General features: G+C 37.9%; 1 protein-coding gene across 11 annotated transcripts; it reads left to right on the forward strand.

Annotated features, from left to right (window-relative positions):
• The first annotated feature begins 548 nt into the window (after nucleotides 1–548).
• Nucleotides 549–16773, forward strand: LOC108116454 (chloride channel protein 2). 11 transcript variants are annotated; one of them, XM_017228375.2, is made up of 17 exons: nucleotides 677–766; nucleotides 2818–3590; nucleotides 11370–11477; nucleotides 11722–11887; nucleotides 11986–12114; nucleotides 12738–12871; nucleotides 12993–13149; nucleotides 13206–13416; nucleotides 13473–13574; nucleotides 13636–13870; nucleotides 13931–15034; nucleotides 15126–15170; nucleotides 15254–15289; nucleotides 15487–15756; nucleotides 15869–15898; nucleotides 15971–16204; nucleotides 16262–16773. In XM_017228375.2, exons 2-17 carry the CDS (start codon nucleotides 3417–3419, stop codon nucleotides 16565–16567), a joined length of 3441 nt encoding a protein of 1146 aa, XP_017083864.1. In that variant the 5' UTR covers nucleotides 677–766; nucleotides 2818–3416; the 3' UTR covers nucleotides 16568–16773. The 11 variants fall into 11 exon arrangements, 10 of the variants coding, with proteins under 10 accessions (XP_017083864.1, XP_041674630.1, XP_017083866.1 ...); XM_017228377.2 differs by lacking the exon at nucleotides 677–766 and having other exon boundaries at nucleotides 3487–3590; nucleotides 11703–11887; XM_017228373.2 differs by lacking the exons at nucleotides 677–766; nucleotides 2818–3590 and adding an exon at nucleotides 7663–8131.
• Nucleotides 16774–16778: the final 5 nt, after the last annotated feature.

Here is a 16778-nt window from a genome sequence, read left to right on the forward strand (position 1 = left end):
CTTTATTATATTTTTTTCCCAACTTGAGCGTTAATTATTTGGGTTAAAAGAGTGCCCCATCTTGAATACCTTTTATAATACTTAACAAATCCCATTCATAAACGCGCCGCAAGTCAAATCTAGAGACTTGCTCACTCAGATTTTTATTTCGGCCCATAAAGAGCCATTTCTAGATAAGCGCTTCGAATCGGAATCGTAACATAACGAACTCCCGGTTTCTACTCTCTTTTTTCGTGTGTAGTTTGCTGATTTTCCAGAAAATTAAGGAAATTGTTTGAGAATTATCTGCGGATTGGGTTTCGTTGAGCTTTATACCATAGCCAATAGGCCGCCCAGTCAGCTGAGATCAATGGAAGCGAGCGAATATGGAAATACTGTAACTATATTGGACGTCATTAATCTTGGCCGAGACCGCGACTGCGGGTGATGATAAGCAGCAGTGGCTCCAAACACCACCTATTCAGCGAGAATGAGCAGCGGTGGCGGCGGCAACGACAACGTCGGCGACGACGACGACGACGACGCCAGTCAATGCCAGAGCGCGAAGCGGTCGCGTTGACATCGGTAGCTGCTCTCCAATAATTCTCCAATACAATATATTATTCCATTCCGGCGACCAGCTAATATCGCCCATGCTAATTGCCCGGCTGTGATACGCGATTCGGTCCGAGTACTGAGTTCTCTGTTCCGAGACAGTTCATCATCCATCAGAAATCAAAACTCAGCAGTGAGTGAGTCCAATCAATCCCAAGTCTTCCCTAACTTGGTATGTGAATTTCTACCTCGATCGCCCTCGTAACATCAAAAACAATAACTAAGGGGCAACCCAAAACACGCGCCACAGGTGTGAGCAGGTGGAGCGCGAAAAGCGGTGTCTGTGTTCTCATTATTCCCATTTCGTATTCGTGACGTTTTTGTTTTGCATCTTTGCGTCGTTTTTTAATTGATTTTATAACGAGTACATAAGCCCGTGTTACTACAGTAAAGATATATAACTCTGTATGCAAATATGGCTACAACAAATTTACAACGGCAAGAGATATAAAACGTTTCGCTTGTAGATCCCCAAAAATCGTGTTTGTGTGTGGAATATTTCGGTGATATAAGGTGACCAAAATGTATAATTATATATAGTAAAAAATGGTCTACAATAAATGCTGTTGTTTAGCGGATTACTTGGCCTTTGTTTTGTTTGCAAAAATCATTTTTCGAATATTTTTGGCAAAGCTTTTGGTTTTTTTACTGACTTGGAATAATATTTTCCGTATTGTATATTTTTAGACCACACAAAGCAACAGAAAGTACTGCATTTTGATGTACGAGTATGTATCTTAAGTGTGAGTACTTATAATTGGTAATTCTGTAGAGATTAAGTTTAAGGGTCTGGCTTAAAATCCCATTAAAAAGTATTCCAAAAACTTGAGCAGGCAATCTGGGTCGCTGGCCTATTCCGCTTTTAACAAGATTTGTCTTCCCCATTAAGAGTATAAGGTTTCTTCTTATCTGCCAGAACAAATATGTGCACTCATGTTTATACATTTTTTTTTTATTTTCAAGTACTTTGCGAAATCCGTGCCATAATAGCCTGACTCAGATCTGCCATTATTAAAGTATTTTAGTTATGTGGATAATTAGTTTAAATTATTGACATGTGCTTAAGAATTCCATAAAAAGGTGTGCTCCAGCATCACTTCCTATTGAAAGTGTTCTGTAGGAATTTCAAGCGCTAACTCTAATTAATTAGTGATCAAAGCAAATTCATTGCCCTAATTGGTTTACTATGAACAAATCCAATCTAAATATCACAAAGCTATTAAATAATTTGAGAGCCATTTAAATTCGTTATGAATATCATCTGGTTTTCAGCAGATCCATTTTAAATCAAGGGAAATAAACAGATGTATATATGTAGAATTTTTTAAATGTTTTTCGTTCAATATGTATAAGCAAAATATCTGTACCTCATAAATCCACTTTTTACTTGATATTGAAGCTTCAAGGGCCCCATGAAAATGACAGAGCGACGGGCTGTCCAAAAAAATCGTATTGCAATTCGCATTCGCAAGCTCATAAATTTGCCAAAATAGGCGTCATAATAGTGACTAAAGATTAAAATAATGTAATAAATCTTAGAATTTAAAAAAACCTAAACCTGGCATTTAAAAAGAAAATAAAACCATCATAAATTATTCCGCCATAATCCACTTTACGGTAGAATGGCTCCTGCACATTGCTCTGGTATTTGGTGTCAGGTTGCCACAATGATAAGGCTATATAGTGGTTCTATCGTTCAGACGAATCAAAACAAACATTGAAATTCTACCTTATATAGGATGGTATTAGTTTATAGGTTTCTTATACATTTTATTCCACTATCAATGAGATTAAATGTAATAGAGGCTTTGCTTGGAAACATATTTTATTTTCTTATCGATGGGATTAAATATGTCAACGGTTTTAGTTTTAAAAATTGTAAATAAATACTTTTATTTCATTACTATTGTGACTTTTTATATGCCGTTTTTGAATAATTTCAAGATACAAAGTTATGTACTTTTATCTATCCTATATAGTACCTTTTATCAGTACTATATCGTGTCGGTTTGAATTAACTGCTGTTGTTATTTACCTGCTCACTAGCCTGTTATACACCTGTTATTATTTTGCCATTTTTGCGGCACTTATCATTCGAGATGCTCTCATAGCTTGTTAGGCACACATGCTCCCGTGCTAAATTCATTAACTGATAGCACTCTCAACTTATTGTTACATTTGTTTATATTTTCTATTAATTATATATTTTTTATTTCGTTGCAGATCGTCTTGGAGCCTTAGTAACACTCAGTTTGATAAGGAGATAATTAAAGTGTAATACATTTTCCCGATTTGCCTTTCATCGGGGTCGTCGGCGTCGTCGTCGTCTGAGCTTTTTGCCGGTGTTAATTAAGACTTCACACACTTAAGTGTGCCACTTGAAATGTTCGTTCGGAGCACATATAAGCCTCTTAGCCACTGCCTTATCGCCAGCCGGATTCGGCCAATGGAGTAGACAAAAGTAAAAAGTGATCTCAGAGATAAGGCTGAATCGGAATCGGATTCAGTATCAGTATCACTAGTAGCAATAGCTGTAGCAATTTCCCAGACTTTGCAGTCAAAATCACAATCTGCCGGCAGCAGCAACCGCTTATTCATAAATATTCTTTGGATTAACTCCTCCACTCTACTGACCACTGAATAGGAAGTCGGTCTTGTGACTTCGTCGTCGTGGTGCAGATAATTGAATTTAATGCACAAATGAGCCCAAGGAATTTTCTTTCATAAATATATATATATATATATGTGTAATTCCTTCGCTTGCATCGTCTGCCATCGCCGAGAAATTCAACTGCCGAGTCGCACATCACTCCCGTTTCAAGATGAAGGCGACCAAAAACGGTGGCCAGCTGCTCATCGCGCCGTCACATCAGACAGCACGTCTGCTGCCCCTGCGCACCTACTCCAATGCCTCCTCCCTGGGACACCATCATGACATGAGTCCTCTGTCAGACGGAGACGAGGAAGAGGGCGGTCTGGGCTACCATCACACGCTGGTAAGTCGAATAAAGAGAGGGAAATCCCTACAAAGAGTTCGTAGCAATCTCTTTGTTTTTTATAGTTTTAAATATTTTAAAGTCTTTTATATAAAAATCAAAATATCAGCTACGCTCTAATATTATTGAACTACAAAATAATCTAAAATGAAAGTCAGAAGTGAAAGGCAGTTATTCAGTTCGTAGTTTAAGATCCATTTCCTAACCTAAACTTAATTTACAACGGATATTATGATCCATTATGGAGAATTTCAAATGTCATTACTTAAGATTATACAACTAGCTAATTTTGTTTGAGATGGCTATCACATTAATACATTCTCAGTATATGCACGTCATTTCATATCGTATAGAGGTTTTGAATTCACCTGTCTATTGACATGTTTGTTTGCGGTTAGAGGCATTAGGTTGTCAATATTGTTTAATTTCTGAGTGATCAAGGCAGTATTACAGCTAATAATGATCAATATTTCAAATATGCTTCCTTTTCAAAGTGCAATATAATTTTAAACTCACGAGTTTCTTTTTTTCTAAATAATTTCCCTTGCCCATTCAAATTTATTGTGATTCATGCGATCGACAGTCATAAATTTAGTCCATATAGTTTATTGGGGGTGGCGTGAAAATTTACCACTTATCACGACAATTTTATTGATCGAGAATTGATTGATTGTTTTACAATGCCAATCGGATTCATAAGCATAAAGTTCGTTAAATTATCGTAGCAATTTCCGAAATGCTAATCTATTAAGTGGGGTAACACCCAAACAAATGTTCTACCACAGAAATAAAATAAATATTCGATTATTAAGAGAGCCGTAAATACCCATGCTAAAAGGAAAATACATTTATCTGTTTAAAGCCCACAATTGTTTGTATTAGAACACCTACATCAGGCCAACTTGTTTGTTATTAATTTTATTTTTATCGTAATTGGTTGGCTGGAAATCCCGATTTGATAATAAATTGCCGTCTACTGTGCTTTTATTTACATAAACACGTCGATATGGCGCTTAGATTTGGCAATTCCAACCTTGTCATAGTCTGGGGTTATTAGCTAGGGGAATTACTCGATTATCGTTCTTAGTTTAGTCACTGATCTCTAGATGCTCTAATCTGGAGTTTAATAAAATAAAAGAATTTTATCTTATTAACTATATAAAATCTCAATTTTTACATAAATTTCTTTAAGAAACATAATTTTCATTAATCCCAAAGCTTTTTTGTTAGTGTATATTTAAATTCACCATAACGAATAGGGAATACAGACTTGTCTCTTGTTTTACTTTTCCGCTCATGTGATTAACATGTGACTATTTGCCAGGGCTCACTTTATTTGTTTTTGCTTATTTTTTTGGGATTTTTGTCATGTGCTGTGACACATATTGCTCAACATATGAATGCCATTTTATTAAACTTTAAGATAATGTGTAAGAATTTTGTTCAATTTTGGGAAGATTTTAAACTCTCACGACTCCGACAAAAGCTTATTTAAAAGGTATTCTCTAGATACATGTTTATTGATGAGGTTTTCTCTATACTCCAGATAAATCCACCGCAAACCAATTTGATTTAATATTTGTTGAGACACTGTAATTAGCACCTTGAGATAAGTGCAACAATGAATGTAGCGAACAGATTTAACAATCTGCTCCTATATATTTATCTAAACTGAAGTTCTGAATCACGTTCAAATAGGAGATTTTATCTTTTGACAGCCTTTTTCTCGCAAACCTACAATTACAGATGAGAGACAGGTTGAAAACATACTAACTGGCTAATTGGGAACTTTAACTTAATAACCTTTGAAAGGGAAATTAACTACCACTCGATTGCCCAAAACTAAGTATTATCCACTTGGATTTGACAAGTTCTTATCGGCGCTAAATTAAACCATCCATCAAAATCGAATCGTTATCAATGATTACCTCGATTTAGTTAAACGCTTCAGAATTTTCAAAGAACAGCGTCTATATTAAATTTGGCATTTTGTATGTTGATTTTGGCATTATAAATAATATTTTTAATAGGCCATAGAGATATGTTTTCTGACTAGGGTCATAAAGTAATTTAGCTAAAATTATATTTCTTTATTGCTTGGTATTTGCGCTCACGCGCTGAATGTTTATCTTTCCCTCATGGCTATGAGAAAATGGCCCATATACTCGTACATATACCCAAAGGCTAAGAACGATATTTACCCAAAGATTTCATTCAATTTTTAATTAAGTTTCGGTAGCTTTTGTGCCCCATCCTTAAAAGCAGTTTGATCGTGGTTCAGGTGTTGTTTTGCTATTTGGACCCTTATCGCGGTTTTTGCGGCTCGGAAGGTGTTGCTAGCAAGATCTGGGATGCTGGCTCTCCAGTCGCCACACGGTTTTAGCCAAGATCACTTTGTTTTATCGCAAGCCTGCTAATTTCTATCATATGAGTTCGAAAATGTCGTTTCACAAAAAAGTAAGTAAATTATCAGATCATCTATGTATCTTTGTAACTGCGTATGCTGGGCTAGAGCGCAAACTTTGGAATAATTATTATGCTTTAGTTAATTTTTATGGAGGGTGACACATGGTCAAGTTTAATTCAGAAATACCGTAAGAGATTTTTCATTAATTTAGTGGATATATCTAAAGAATTCTTTCCAAAACATATTTTTATTCTCTACACAACGCCTGATAAATAATAGAACTTTGAAGCTGCCTAATTGATCTATAAAACTAAAATATCAGGCAAAAAGGAATTATGTGAGTAATGGAAAACCTTTTTCCTCTTAAGCCTTCTTCTTCTTAATATCAAAATTAAAAAAACTTTAGGAATCAGTCTGTGGCTTAATATTTTAACTTACTGATAAAGTAAAATGAAAACAAGAAAGATAAATGAAAGTAAATCTTAAAAAATTAGTATTTAACCAAGTCCAGACCTATTTAAATCCTACAGATTATATTTCCATATATTAATTTCAACTTAACAGAACATAATACCCGATTTATGTCCCCCACTGCTTAATGGGTCAAGCAGTGCACTGATATCTAACAGTAAGCGATGGAACGTGATAAAGCTTTCACTCTCTTTAAATTGGTGACTCTCTTAAATATTAGTTCCTATATCAATTTCCTGAAAGTTATGAAAGTTCAAGATTACGTGCTAAGTACCCTGCTTACACCCAGACTAGCAATCTATACTCATTTAGGGTTACCATTATCATGAATTAGGGGTATGACTTGTAGATTGACTAAGACAATAATGAAATCTAGAAAATAGTGCAGACGGACTAAAAGAACCGGTACACTTAAATGTGATAAATCCAACAGATGCCCGAAGACATGTGACCCAATGCCTAGTCTACACATTGAGACTATTAAAGCAAGTAATCGCAATTTATGCGGCTTAAGTGATCTGGCACAGTGGGCTGAGTAATGCGAATTTCCTGATAAAATAACTAGAGCTATAAACCGATGGGCTATGGAAAAATAACTAAAACGATACGGATTATTAAAGAATGTAAAGCTATTAAGAGAAATACAAATATCCCTCACTTGGAATTTGTTTGCAGTTTTACGTACATCGATACAAATTCCAACTGTTAAACCTTTTTATAGAATTTCCCTAGGTAATAGTACAAGGAATATAAAACATGATTTTCCTGGACGATATTTTATTGAGTCTATTACTTACCTTACCAAAAAGATCTTACAAAAATAGTACAAAATCTGCACCATTCCACTGTACACCGCACTTCGTGTCATCCAAGCGCTTGGCATTTTCACTTTTTTGCCGTTGAAGCAGACCACAGATTATTAAATTTATGAAATTCTATTGATGTTTACACGCAAACTTTGACCGCTGGAGAGTGACTGGTTATACATGAGAACTATAAGATAACTGGCGACGGGCGTCCGCAAACTTGAGACCCGCTGGATGACCAGACGAGTGCGTCGGTGTCTGTGTACTAAATTTAATGGAATCTTGAATTTAAGCGGGACCGGAGCCGTCTATCCTCATGACACTATTCAGTTGGATTTAAGACTTAGATCGGCTTACACGTAAACGCAGGAAAATATCTAGAAAAATATATATTTTTGCAAACGGAATTCAAATATATACGGGAAATGAGCGATATCTGTGCCATGGATGTGACGAAATCGTATCGGTAACATCTATGATAGTGTTGAATTGTGCAATAAACCCATTAAAAACCCATTCGAACTGACAACACCAATATGGTTTATTTCGGCGATCGGCAACGCGATCGCAATCGCGATCGAAGTAATCAGAAAGTCGAGCGTATTATTCACGATGAAGAGTTTGGCGAGGAGAACGTCGAGCTGGTGGACTCGGAGTGGGCGGATTTTGAGAAGTTCATTTGCCAATTGCGTAAGCGACGAAATAGTGCCATGTCCATGGAAGAGGAGCTGCGTCACGTGCAGCGGCATCCCAAGATCAAGTCGCACGCCTTCTATCCGTGTCCGCCGCCAGCGGAAAATGCTCGCGACTCGGACTCCTCGGACGAGGATGATCCCATCGGATACATCGATACTCTTGTAAGCATATCAGGAAATCTAAAAATAGAATATTTTTAGTCAAAAACCAATTTATTGGTTATAAACGCAAGGCAAACAAATTCTTATCTGTGTATCTGTCGGATATAAAAACTTTTTTGGGGAAATTTTGATAAAATTATTATTAGCACTTAAATTATTTGTCAAGTGTTATTATTGCCAGCTATCTTTATATTTTGTTTATAACGTTTATTACTGCTTAAGAAATATATTTCTTTTTGCATTTCTTAACCGCGTCTGCATATATACGTACGTCTGGAAATCGTTGTGATTATACTGCCAATAAGTCTGATTATCCGACTTTCTTATTATTATTACCCCTTTTTTGATGACGCAAAGAGAGTCCAATTTTCCCCATTGCTCGCGTAGAGGCAGTAGTAAAATGTTTCAATAACAAAAGTGATTTTTTACAAGCTGTTTAAATATTTACAAAATAAAAATTAGGTTTAAAAAGAAGTTCATTGAAAGATTCGAAATTTCCCAGACTCTATATAAATTATCACTCATTCGCACCGTGGACTTTTATAATAAAAACGATATGTTTGTATTTTTTATAATTCCAATTTGAAGAATATTAAATTTTAGTCTGCATTGTTTATTTTAGTAGTACTTTAGGCGGCACCACCGTTTGGTACATCTGCCGTGCGAAACCATCGATCAAAACAAAAAAACTTTTTATGATTTCTGAATGGTTTTCCAAGCTTTCGCTTGCCGCTTTTCCTGCTAGTTGCTGCTGACGATTTAGCCACTTCTGTTCGCATCTGGGCCTTTGTAAGAGCAATGCAAAAACAGTGTACGGAATGACAAAACAAGCAAAGACATTAGCTATTTTTAATCCGATTATAACGAAAAGTGTTTATTATATTTAAGAGAAAGCAACAACTATTCCATTGCTAAAGGTAGTAGGGTGGCGAATAAGAGTGACCGTATTGGGTGAGAAATATCTGCGTATATCCGCATTTTCAAACACCCTAATACTCAAATCACGCCCAAGTACTAATTTCAAGAACACATCCTAAATTGATAATCCATTATCGTGCAATTAAATTTATGAACCATTTCGAAATACCAGAAAATTCTTTGACTTTGATTTGCTGAACGAGCAGAACTTGAAAACAAATTTTAAGATTCATATTTTGTTTACACATCCCTCAAACATATTTTTTTCTTTTCTTGGCTGTTTTTTAATATCGGCACAGCGTGCTACCCTGCCGCAGCGTCTAGCCAAAAGAAAAATTTCAATAATTTTCCACACAGAGCGGCGAAAGCTCGACAAGTCAGTTTAGTTTCAAAAAAGTTTACGCCAATACAAGAACGCTCGGTGGTAGACGGAAAATATATTTATTAAAAGAAGGAAATGGAAATCAAAAATCAATAGATAATGAAAAATCATTAAAAAAGTGCAAATTATTGGAAAATATATGGATGAGTGTTGAGGTGATTTGTGTACCATTTACGATCGGATCGAAGCGATAAATCAAATTTATATGAACGCCAGGCAGAGCCAGTGTAAAATGTTAAAAATAAATGGCAATGCATTTTACAATCGCCGTGTTTCCGAGACGGGGCTCAAGGGCAGTGGCGTCCACCTTTAATTACGTCTGGCAGTGAGATTCGATTCGACTCGATTCCGAAAAACTTGTGTACTGCATCCGAGATAACCGAAAACTAAAACTAAATAAAAAATAAAAAAAAAGAAAACCTAAAAATAATTGGCGAACAAGATGCGACACAAATATTTGGCCAACAGCCGCGGGCATGTCAAAGGCCGCCACCCAGATCCGTGTGGTTGTGACTGTGAATCGTTGTGATTACAATTTCGATTTGATTACGATATTTTGATCGTGATTTTGAGTACGGAACTTCGTTCGTGTGCATCGCTTGCTTCATGTTTAACAACACGCATCAGGATGAGTACATTCGCGAATATGCCTTCGAGCCGGAGTTGCTGATCAATCGCGAGGACTACCAAAGGAAGGAAGAGCGCTCCCATCGATCCACATCCACCGCCTCCACGCCCATTCGCCAGCGCTGGGATGACGTTATTGCCAAGCAAAAGGAGCAGCATCGCAAACAGAGCATCGATCCGCCCGGCGATGACAAGAACCAGATCGAGATCGAAATCGAGGCTTTCTATTATGTGAGTGGCCCACGAGCCACCTAACCATGTCATCCGTGCATCGCGTTGCACCCATGGCCATTGGTGCAGCCAAAGCACTAAAAACACAGAAAGAAAATCCAATCGAGTTGATCCTTAACATCAGTCATAATTGGAGCCCGTATTGCCTTGTCAAAATTAAAAATTTTATTGCTACAACGCATCGTATCATAAATCTTATTAAATGTCTGAGATATGAAACAGTAATTTAGGATAAATTAAGATTTTATTAGGACCCATTTGTCTACTAAACCCGTTGTTGAAATAATTTCTCGTCGCGGCACTTAGTCTCCACATTTCTATATAGTATTTATTTCATTTCCCTTGGCTGCAGCGACCAACCTCTTGCATTGACCCTCAAAACGAACACAGAAAGAAAATAACCCTGGTATTTGGCCTTCAATTCGCAAATAAATCAGATACTGCATCGGAATTTATAATATTTCACTTATGCCAAAATCAATCTTTATTTTCACTTTCTCAAAAATTGTTCGTGACGTATGCAAGACTTTGTACACAAATAGTTGCAGCTGTTAGACTTTTCAAAATGGCTAGACAAAAGGTGGCATTTCTATACCAGTAAATAGTAGTTTACCTTAAAAATAAATATATTTTATTTACTTTTAAAGATTTTAATATAATTTAAACTGAAAAAGATGTATTTCATAAATTAATCAAAGACTTACAAATGTCATGAATGAAATTAAGACTTATAAAGCTAAATTATTTTTAAAAACCATTTCATTCATTCATGTTTTTCCTAAGCAACCTAAATAATATATCTATAATTATGTTATATTTATAAAATAATTACTAGATTTTTTTCTAAGTGCAACTGTCTGTGCACTTCCTACTCTGTCATCAGTTCTTTTTCTCTTGCCATTTGTCTAGACTGCTCAAGGCGAATGTAGTTGTTTGTTTTCAACACAGGTAGCACCGAAAGCTTCTTTGTTTGATTTTGAAAACATGCATCTAATTATAATTAGAAATAGCATACATTATGACCTTTATGTTTTGATATTAAAGCTCAGGACTTGACTAATTTGAAATTTCTTTTCGCAGATGTATGGTCGTTATACCAAAGATCTAGGAGAATTTGCCAAGGATGAAGCCAGAAAGCTCAAAATACTCGAAAAACGACGAAAGCAGGAAGATAAACAAAGGAATAAGGTAAAATTAAATAAAAAAAAAAAATACAATGTTAATAATAGAATACAATGTTAATGCTTATCTTGTGATTTATTTAAATGCAAACTAAATGAGAAAACTAAATATTTAAGGTATGCACAAAGAAAGCTCAGGGAAATAATCATAAATTTTTCAGTTGTAATCTCATTTTGGATCGTATTTTTTTGGTTAAGATCTTCCTGAACGTATCAGTTTATAAAGCAGCAGTGCTGGGAAATATTTACAGGAACTATTGGGCAAACACTCGACCCGGGCGAAGCGAGTGTCATCATGGGTCTGGAAGCATACGGTGGCCCGACTGGGCGAGGACTGGGTCTTCCTGGCACTACTGGGCATCATCATGGCGATGCTCTCATTCATTATGGACAAGGGCATATCCATATGTACAAACGGTAGGCTATTGATCGATTTTTCATCTCATTTTTAGTACCCATTGTTTTTTTTTCCTCTCTCTCTATATATATGTATATATAAATATCTATTTCTCTAGCGCGAATTTGGCTGTATCGGGATCTGACGTCACAGCCTTTTGTTCAGTACATAGCATGGGTCTCACTGCCGGTCTGTTTGATATTATTCTCAGCCGGGTTTGTCCATCTCATCGCACCGCAAAGTATAGGTAAGCGTCTGGATAATCATAAATCTACACCACATAATGTCATAATTTTTCATCATATCACAACCTGTGGCTAAGTCTAACATATGTAGTGGAGTATTTATTGAAAAGTAACCTGCTTGAGTAAAAAAATAAATAAATAAATAGATAATTGCCTTCAATTGTCGCACTCTACCATTTAAACTGACGTCGGTTTTCCAAAATTGTAGAAATTGTATGAATTTTGTGCTTACTTACTTTACTTCTATGGTTGATTAGGGCCAGGGAAACGAATGAATCTTGATTGTTTTTCTTAGTATGAACTACCCACTTAAAGAGTTTCTAGGGTTTTCAGGAGCACTATTTCGTAATCGAACTTACTTAATTTTATAAAAAAAATACTCATAGTACCACTGCACTCTGGCAGCTGCCCACTCCAAGCACACTTGGCACCTCCAATCTGAGAATCCATTGTGTCTACATGTTAAATACTCGAACCACTAACACTCCCAGCAATATTTCTGCTAACCTACTAGCACACCTCAGAAACTAACCACTAACAATATATATCTAAGAATATAAATATATAATAAAGAATCAACTGCGAGTATGATCAATGCAAATCTACATAACCAAACTGTGTCTAGGTTCCGGTATACCCGAAATGAAGACCATACTGCGCGGCGTTCAATTGAAAGAGTATCTCACATTTAAGACACTAGTGGCCAAGGTAATTGGTTTAACGGCAACTCTGGGCAGCGGTATGCCATTAGGAAAGGAAGTAAGTATAAGAATTGATCTCACACTGCATGCACACCGCTGCGGCGAAGCAAGTGCAATTTGGAAAATCTATAAGTATCCTTATTCCGTTTTCCCCTATTTGTATCTCCGAATTTCCCTAGGGTCCTTTCGTACATATAGCAAGTATTGTAGCACAATTATTAAGTAAACTTGTCACATCATTCCAAGGCATATATGAGAATGAGTCGCGAAACTCTGAAATGTTGGCGGCTGCCTGTGCCGTCGGTGTGGGCGCCTGTTTTGCAGCACCAGTGGGTGGTAAGTAGCCTCTATTTTCTTCTTCAATGCCGATCTCTGACCTTCTTCATCTGCAGGTGTACTTTTCAGTATAGAGGTCACCACCACTTACTTTGCGGTGCGCAATTACTGGCGTGGTTTCTTTGCGGCTGTGTGTGGCGCCACTGTCTTCCGACTTTTGGCCGTGTGGTTCCAAAATGCCGACACTGTTCGGGCCCTGTTTCTAACGAACTTCACCACCGAGTTTCCCTTCGATCCCCAGGAGTTGTTTGTCTTCGCCTTGATAGGGTAAGTGGGTGTCTATTTGATTATATGATTGCTATATCCTTAGTTTTTTATTTCAGTCTCGTTTGTGGATTAGGAGGCGCATCATACGTTTGGGTCCATCGGCGGTATGTCCTGTTTATGAGATCCAATAAGAGGATGAATAAGTTCCTGCAGAAGAAGTAATTTTTTTCCGTGTTCTTGGTATTCATTATGAATATATATTTGAATATATTTTTTCAGTCGCTTTTTGTATCCGGGATTCTTGGCCCTGTTGGTCTCCAGCATATCGTTTCCCCTGGGAACTGGTCAGTTTCTAGCCGGCGAACTGAGCACTCACGAGCAGGTGACCCAGCTCTTCAGCAATTTTACGTGGTCAAGGGATGATCTTACCGTGGAGCAGGCGGCTGTGGTGACCCACTGGATGACCAGCTATACCAGCGTTTTTGGAAATCTTGTCATTTACACCCTCTTTACGGTAAGTACTCCGAAAAGTTTATCTGAATGATACAGATACTAACCAAAAACATCTTTTCAGTTTATGTTCTCCATTATCGCCTCCACGATTCCAGTTCCGTCGGGCATGTTTATTCCGGTTTTCAAGATCGGGGCTGGCTTTGGTCGGCTGGTGGGCGAGTTCATGGCGGTCACATTTCCCCATGGCGTCCGGTACGGCGGCCGACTGTCGCCCATTATGCCAGGTGGCTATGCCGTCGTCGGAGCTGCCGCCTTTTCCGGATCCGTGACGCACACGGTATCCGTGGCTGTGATCATTTTCGAGATGACGGGCCAGATAACGCACGTGGTGCCTGTGATGATTGCCGTGCTAGTGGCCAATGCTGTGGCAGCGCTCCTCCAACCGTCGATATACGACAGTATTATATTGATTAAGAAGCTGCCGTACCTGCCCGATCTGCTGCCCTCCAGTTCCGGGATGTACAGCATTTTCGTGGAGGACTTTATGGTGCGGGATGTGAAGTACATATGGCATGGCATCTCCTACCAGAAGCTCAAAGAAGTCCTCAAGCTGAACAAGACGCTGAGATCCTTGCCACTGGTTGACAGCCCGGATAACATGATCCTTCTGGGATCCGTGCAGCGGTACGAGCTGATCAAAATGATTGAGAAGCACATTGGACGTGAGAAGCGAATGGAGGTGGCCCAAAAGTGGCAAAAGGAGGCCCAAGAGAGAGCCCTCGAGGAGGAGAAGAAAAAGATGGAAGTGGAGCTAAAGATGCGACGTCCATCAAGGTTTGAGGTTCTTCCTGCTCCGGATATCTTGAGTCTGCGGCAGATCGCCAACGATGAAATGCTGCCGCCCAAGAAACGGGCAGAGACGTTGCATGGCTCGCTGGCGCCGAGGAAGTCAATTCTAAAGAAGACAAACTCCTTTAATCTAAAGACCTACACTCAACCCATGGGCCTGAGTCCCAGTATCACGCCCTCGCCTTACACAACGATCACCGGCAACTCAGAGTTCCGCATCCGCTCGGCCTTTGAGGCTATCTTCAAAAAGTCCACGACGCTCCAGGACGTTCAGCCGGATCCGGAAACGGGCTCTCTATCTCCGGCCGCCAGCAACACCGAGGTAGAGGTGCCGCGTACTCCCAGCACTCCGGGGGTATCCAAAAAGGTTCAGCTGGTAAGTAAATGTATCTTATTTATCTTTAAGAGTTTGGGTTGGCTTATGGGTTTGACCAAGTAAACCGGGAGGTGAAATCTCTATTTTCAAGTCTGCACAAAGCAATTGGGATTTTGTAACCGATCAAATTATGCTGGTAAGAAATTCACCAATAAACTTTCATTTCATTCCATTCATTTTCATAAAATATGTGTTTTAACCTAAATTAATATCTGCAAGCAAGTAAACCCTATTTCAACGGATGAAACAAAATTGGTAAGCAGAAAAAATCCATAAAGAAACATGCAGCTATTTAAAGATCCAAAAATAAAGATAAGCATTCAAAAAACAAATATTTAAATAATTTTTAGAAACTTCTAGTAGAAGTAAAAACGTAGTGCTGGAGTATTGCTAAAATGTAACCTAGAAAAGATACCGCATGATTCCTAAAAATAATATTTTTTTGTAAAAAGCCTGCCGAAAAGGATAGTACGGAAATGGCATTATCAAATAATGGGGATAATTCTAGCCAATCTCCAAGCATTAAATTCAAAACAAATAAAGTTGCAGATGTAAATAGATCTCCTCAAACTGCAAAAAAGTGCACGAAAATAAGGTTTGCCAACGAAGTTGGAATAAATGGTTCCCCTTCTCGAACGAAATGTGAAATTAAAGAAGCCAATGAAGCGGGTTACTCTATAGAAGATGTGGATGAAACGATAAGTCCGGAGGCGGATGTCGAGGTATGTAAAAATTTAGGAAATTGGAGCACACATCAAAGTTAACTCTTTTTCAAAAATTACCATTTTATCCATCTTTTCATTTCTCCTTACTTACTTAATTTAACCAATCAAGATCATTCAAAAGCCGAAGTCAGTGCAACTGGTATGTTTAGAATAATTTGAAATAATTAATAAACCTCCTTTCTGGATAATAATTATAAACTCTTAATTTCAGCCTAGAGAACGTGTCATTGACATGTCTCCCGAGGATCAGAAGCAATGGGAGCTCGAGGAGATGTTGAAACCCATCGACCTGCAAAAGGCCAATGTGCACATAGATCCCTCACCGTTCCAGCTAGTGGAACGCACCTCCATACTCAAGGTTCACTCGCTGTTTTCGATGGTCGGCATCAACCACGCTTATGTGACCAAAATCGGAAGACTTGTGGGAGTGGTGGGACTTAAAGAAGTAAGATTTGTTGGCTAATTTTGAAGATAATATCTTATAAATGGTTTAATTTAATAGTTACGAAAAGCCATCGAAGACATTAATAGCAATAGTTTTGTGCCCCCTACTCGAGACGAGGATGCGGATAACAAGCCATCAGTTGAAAAGCCCCTGCTGTCGACAAACACTAGCGATAAAGCTGTGGACATGACCGTCACCTCAATGGACTCGGCACTATCCAATTCCGAGAACTGCTCGGACATCGAAATGGAGCACATAAAGCACACGGATAAGGGCACAGTATCGCTCACCATGCCGGCGCAGGAATCTAACCAAAACCCACCGGCGGACACAAATACCACAGATAAGGGCAATCATGCTTGAAACAAGATGATCGCCTAACAGAATAGTACATACGATACGTATACGTAATATGTTTGTAAAGATCAGCTAAACACCTATCATATAAGTTACGCCTTACACGAGTTAGTCATCAATGTTATTATGTATTTATATCTCGTTAGTTCATAATGTCAAAGATATCGTGATTTATATTTAAGTTGAAAAGAAAATTAAGTCATCAACGAAAAGTATT

Source organism: Drosophila eugracilis, unplaced genomic scaffold (assembly GCF_018153835.1).
Source record: "Drosophila eugracilis isolate 14026-0451.02 unplaced genomic scaffold, ASM1815383v1 contig_367, whole genome shotgun sequence".
Taxonomy (NCBI): Eukaryota; Metazoa; Arthropoda; class Insecta; order Diptera; family Drosophilidae; genus Drosophila; species Drosophila eugracilis.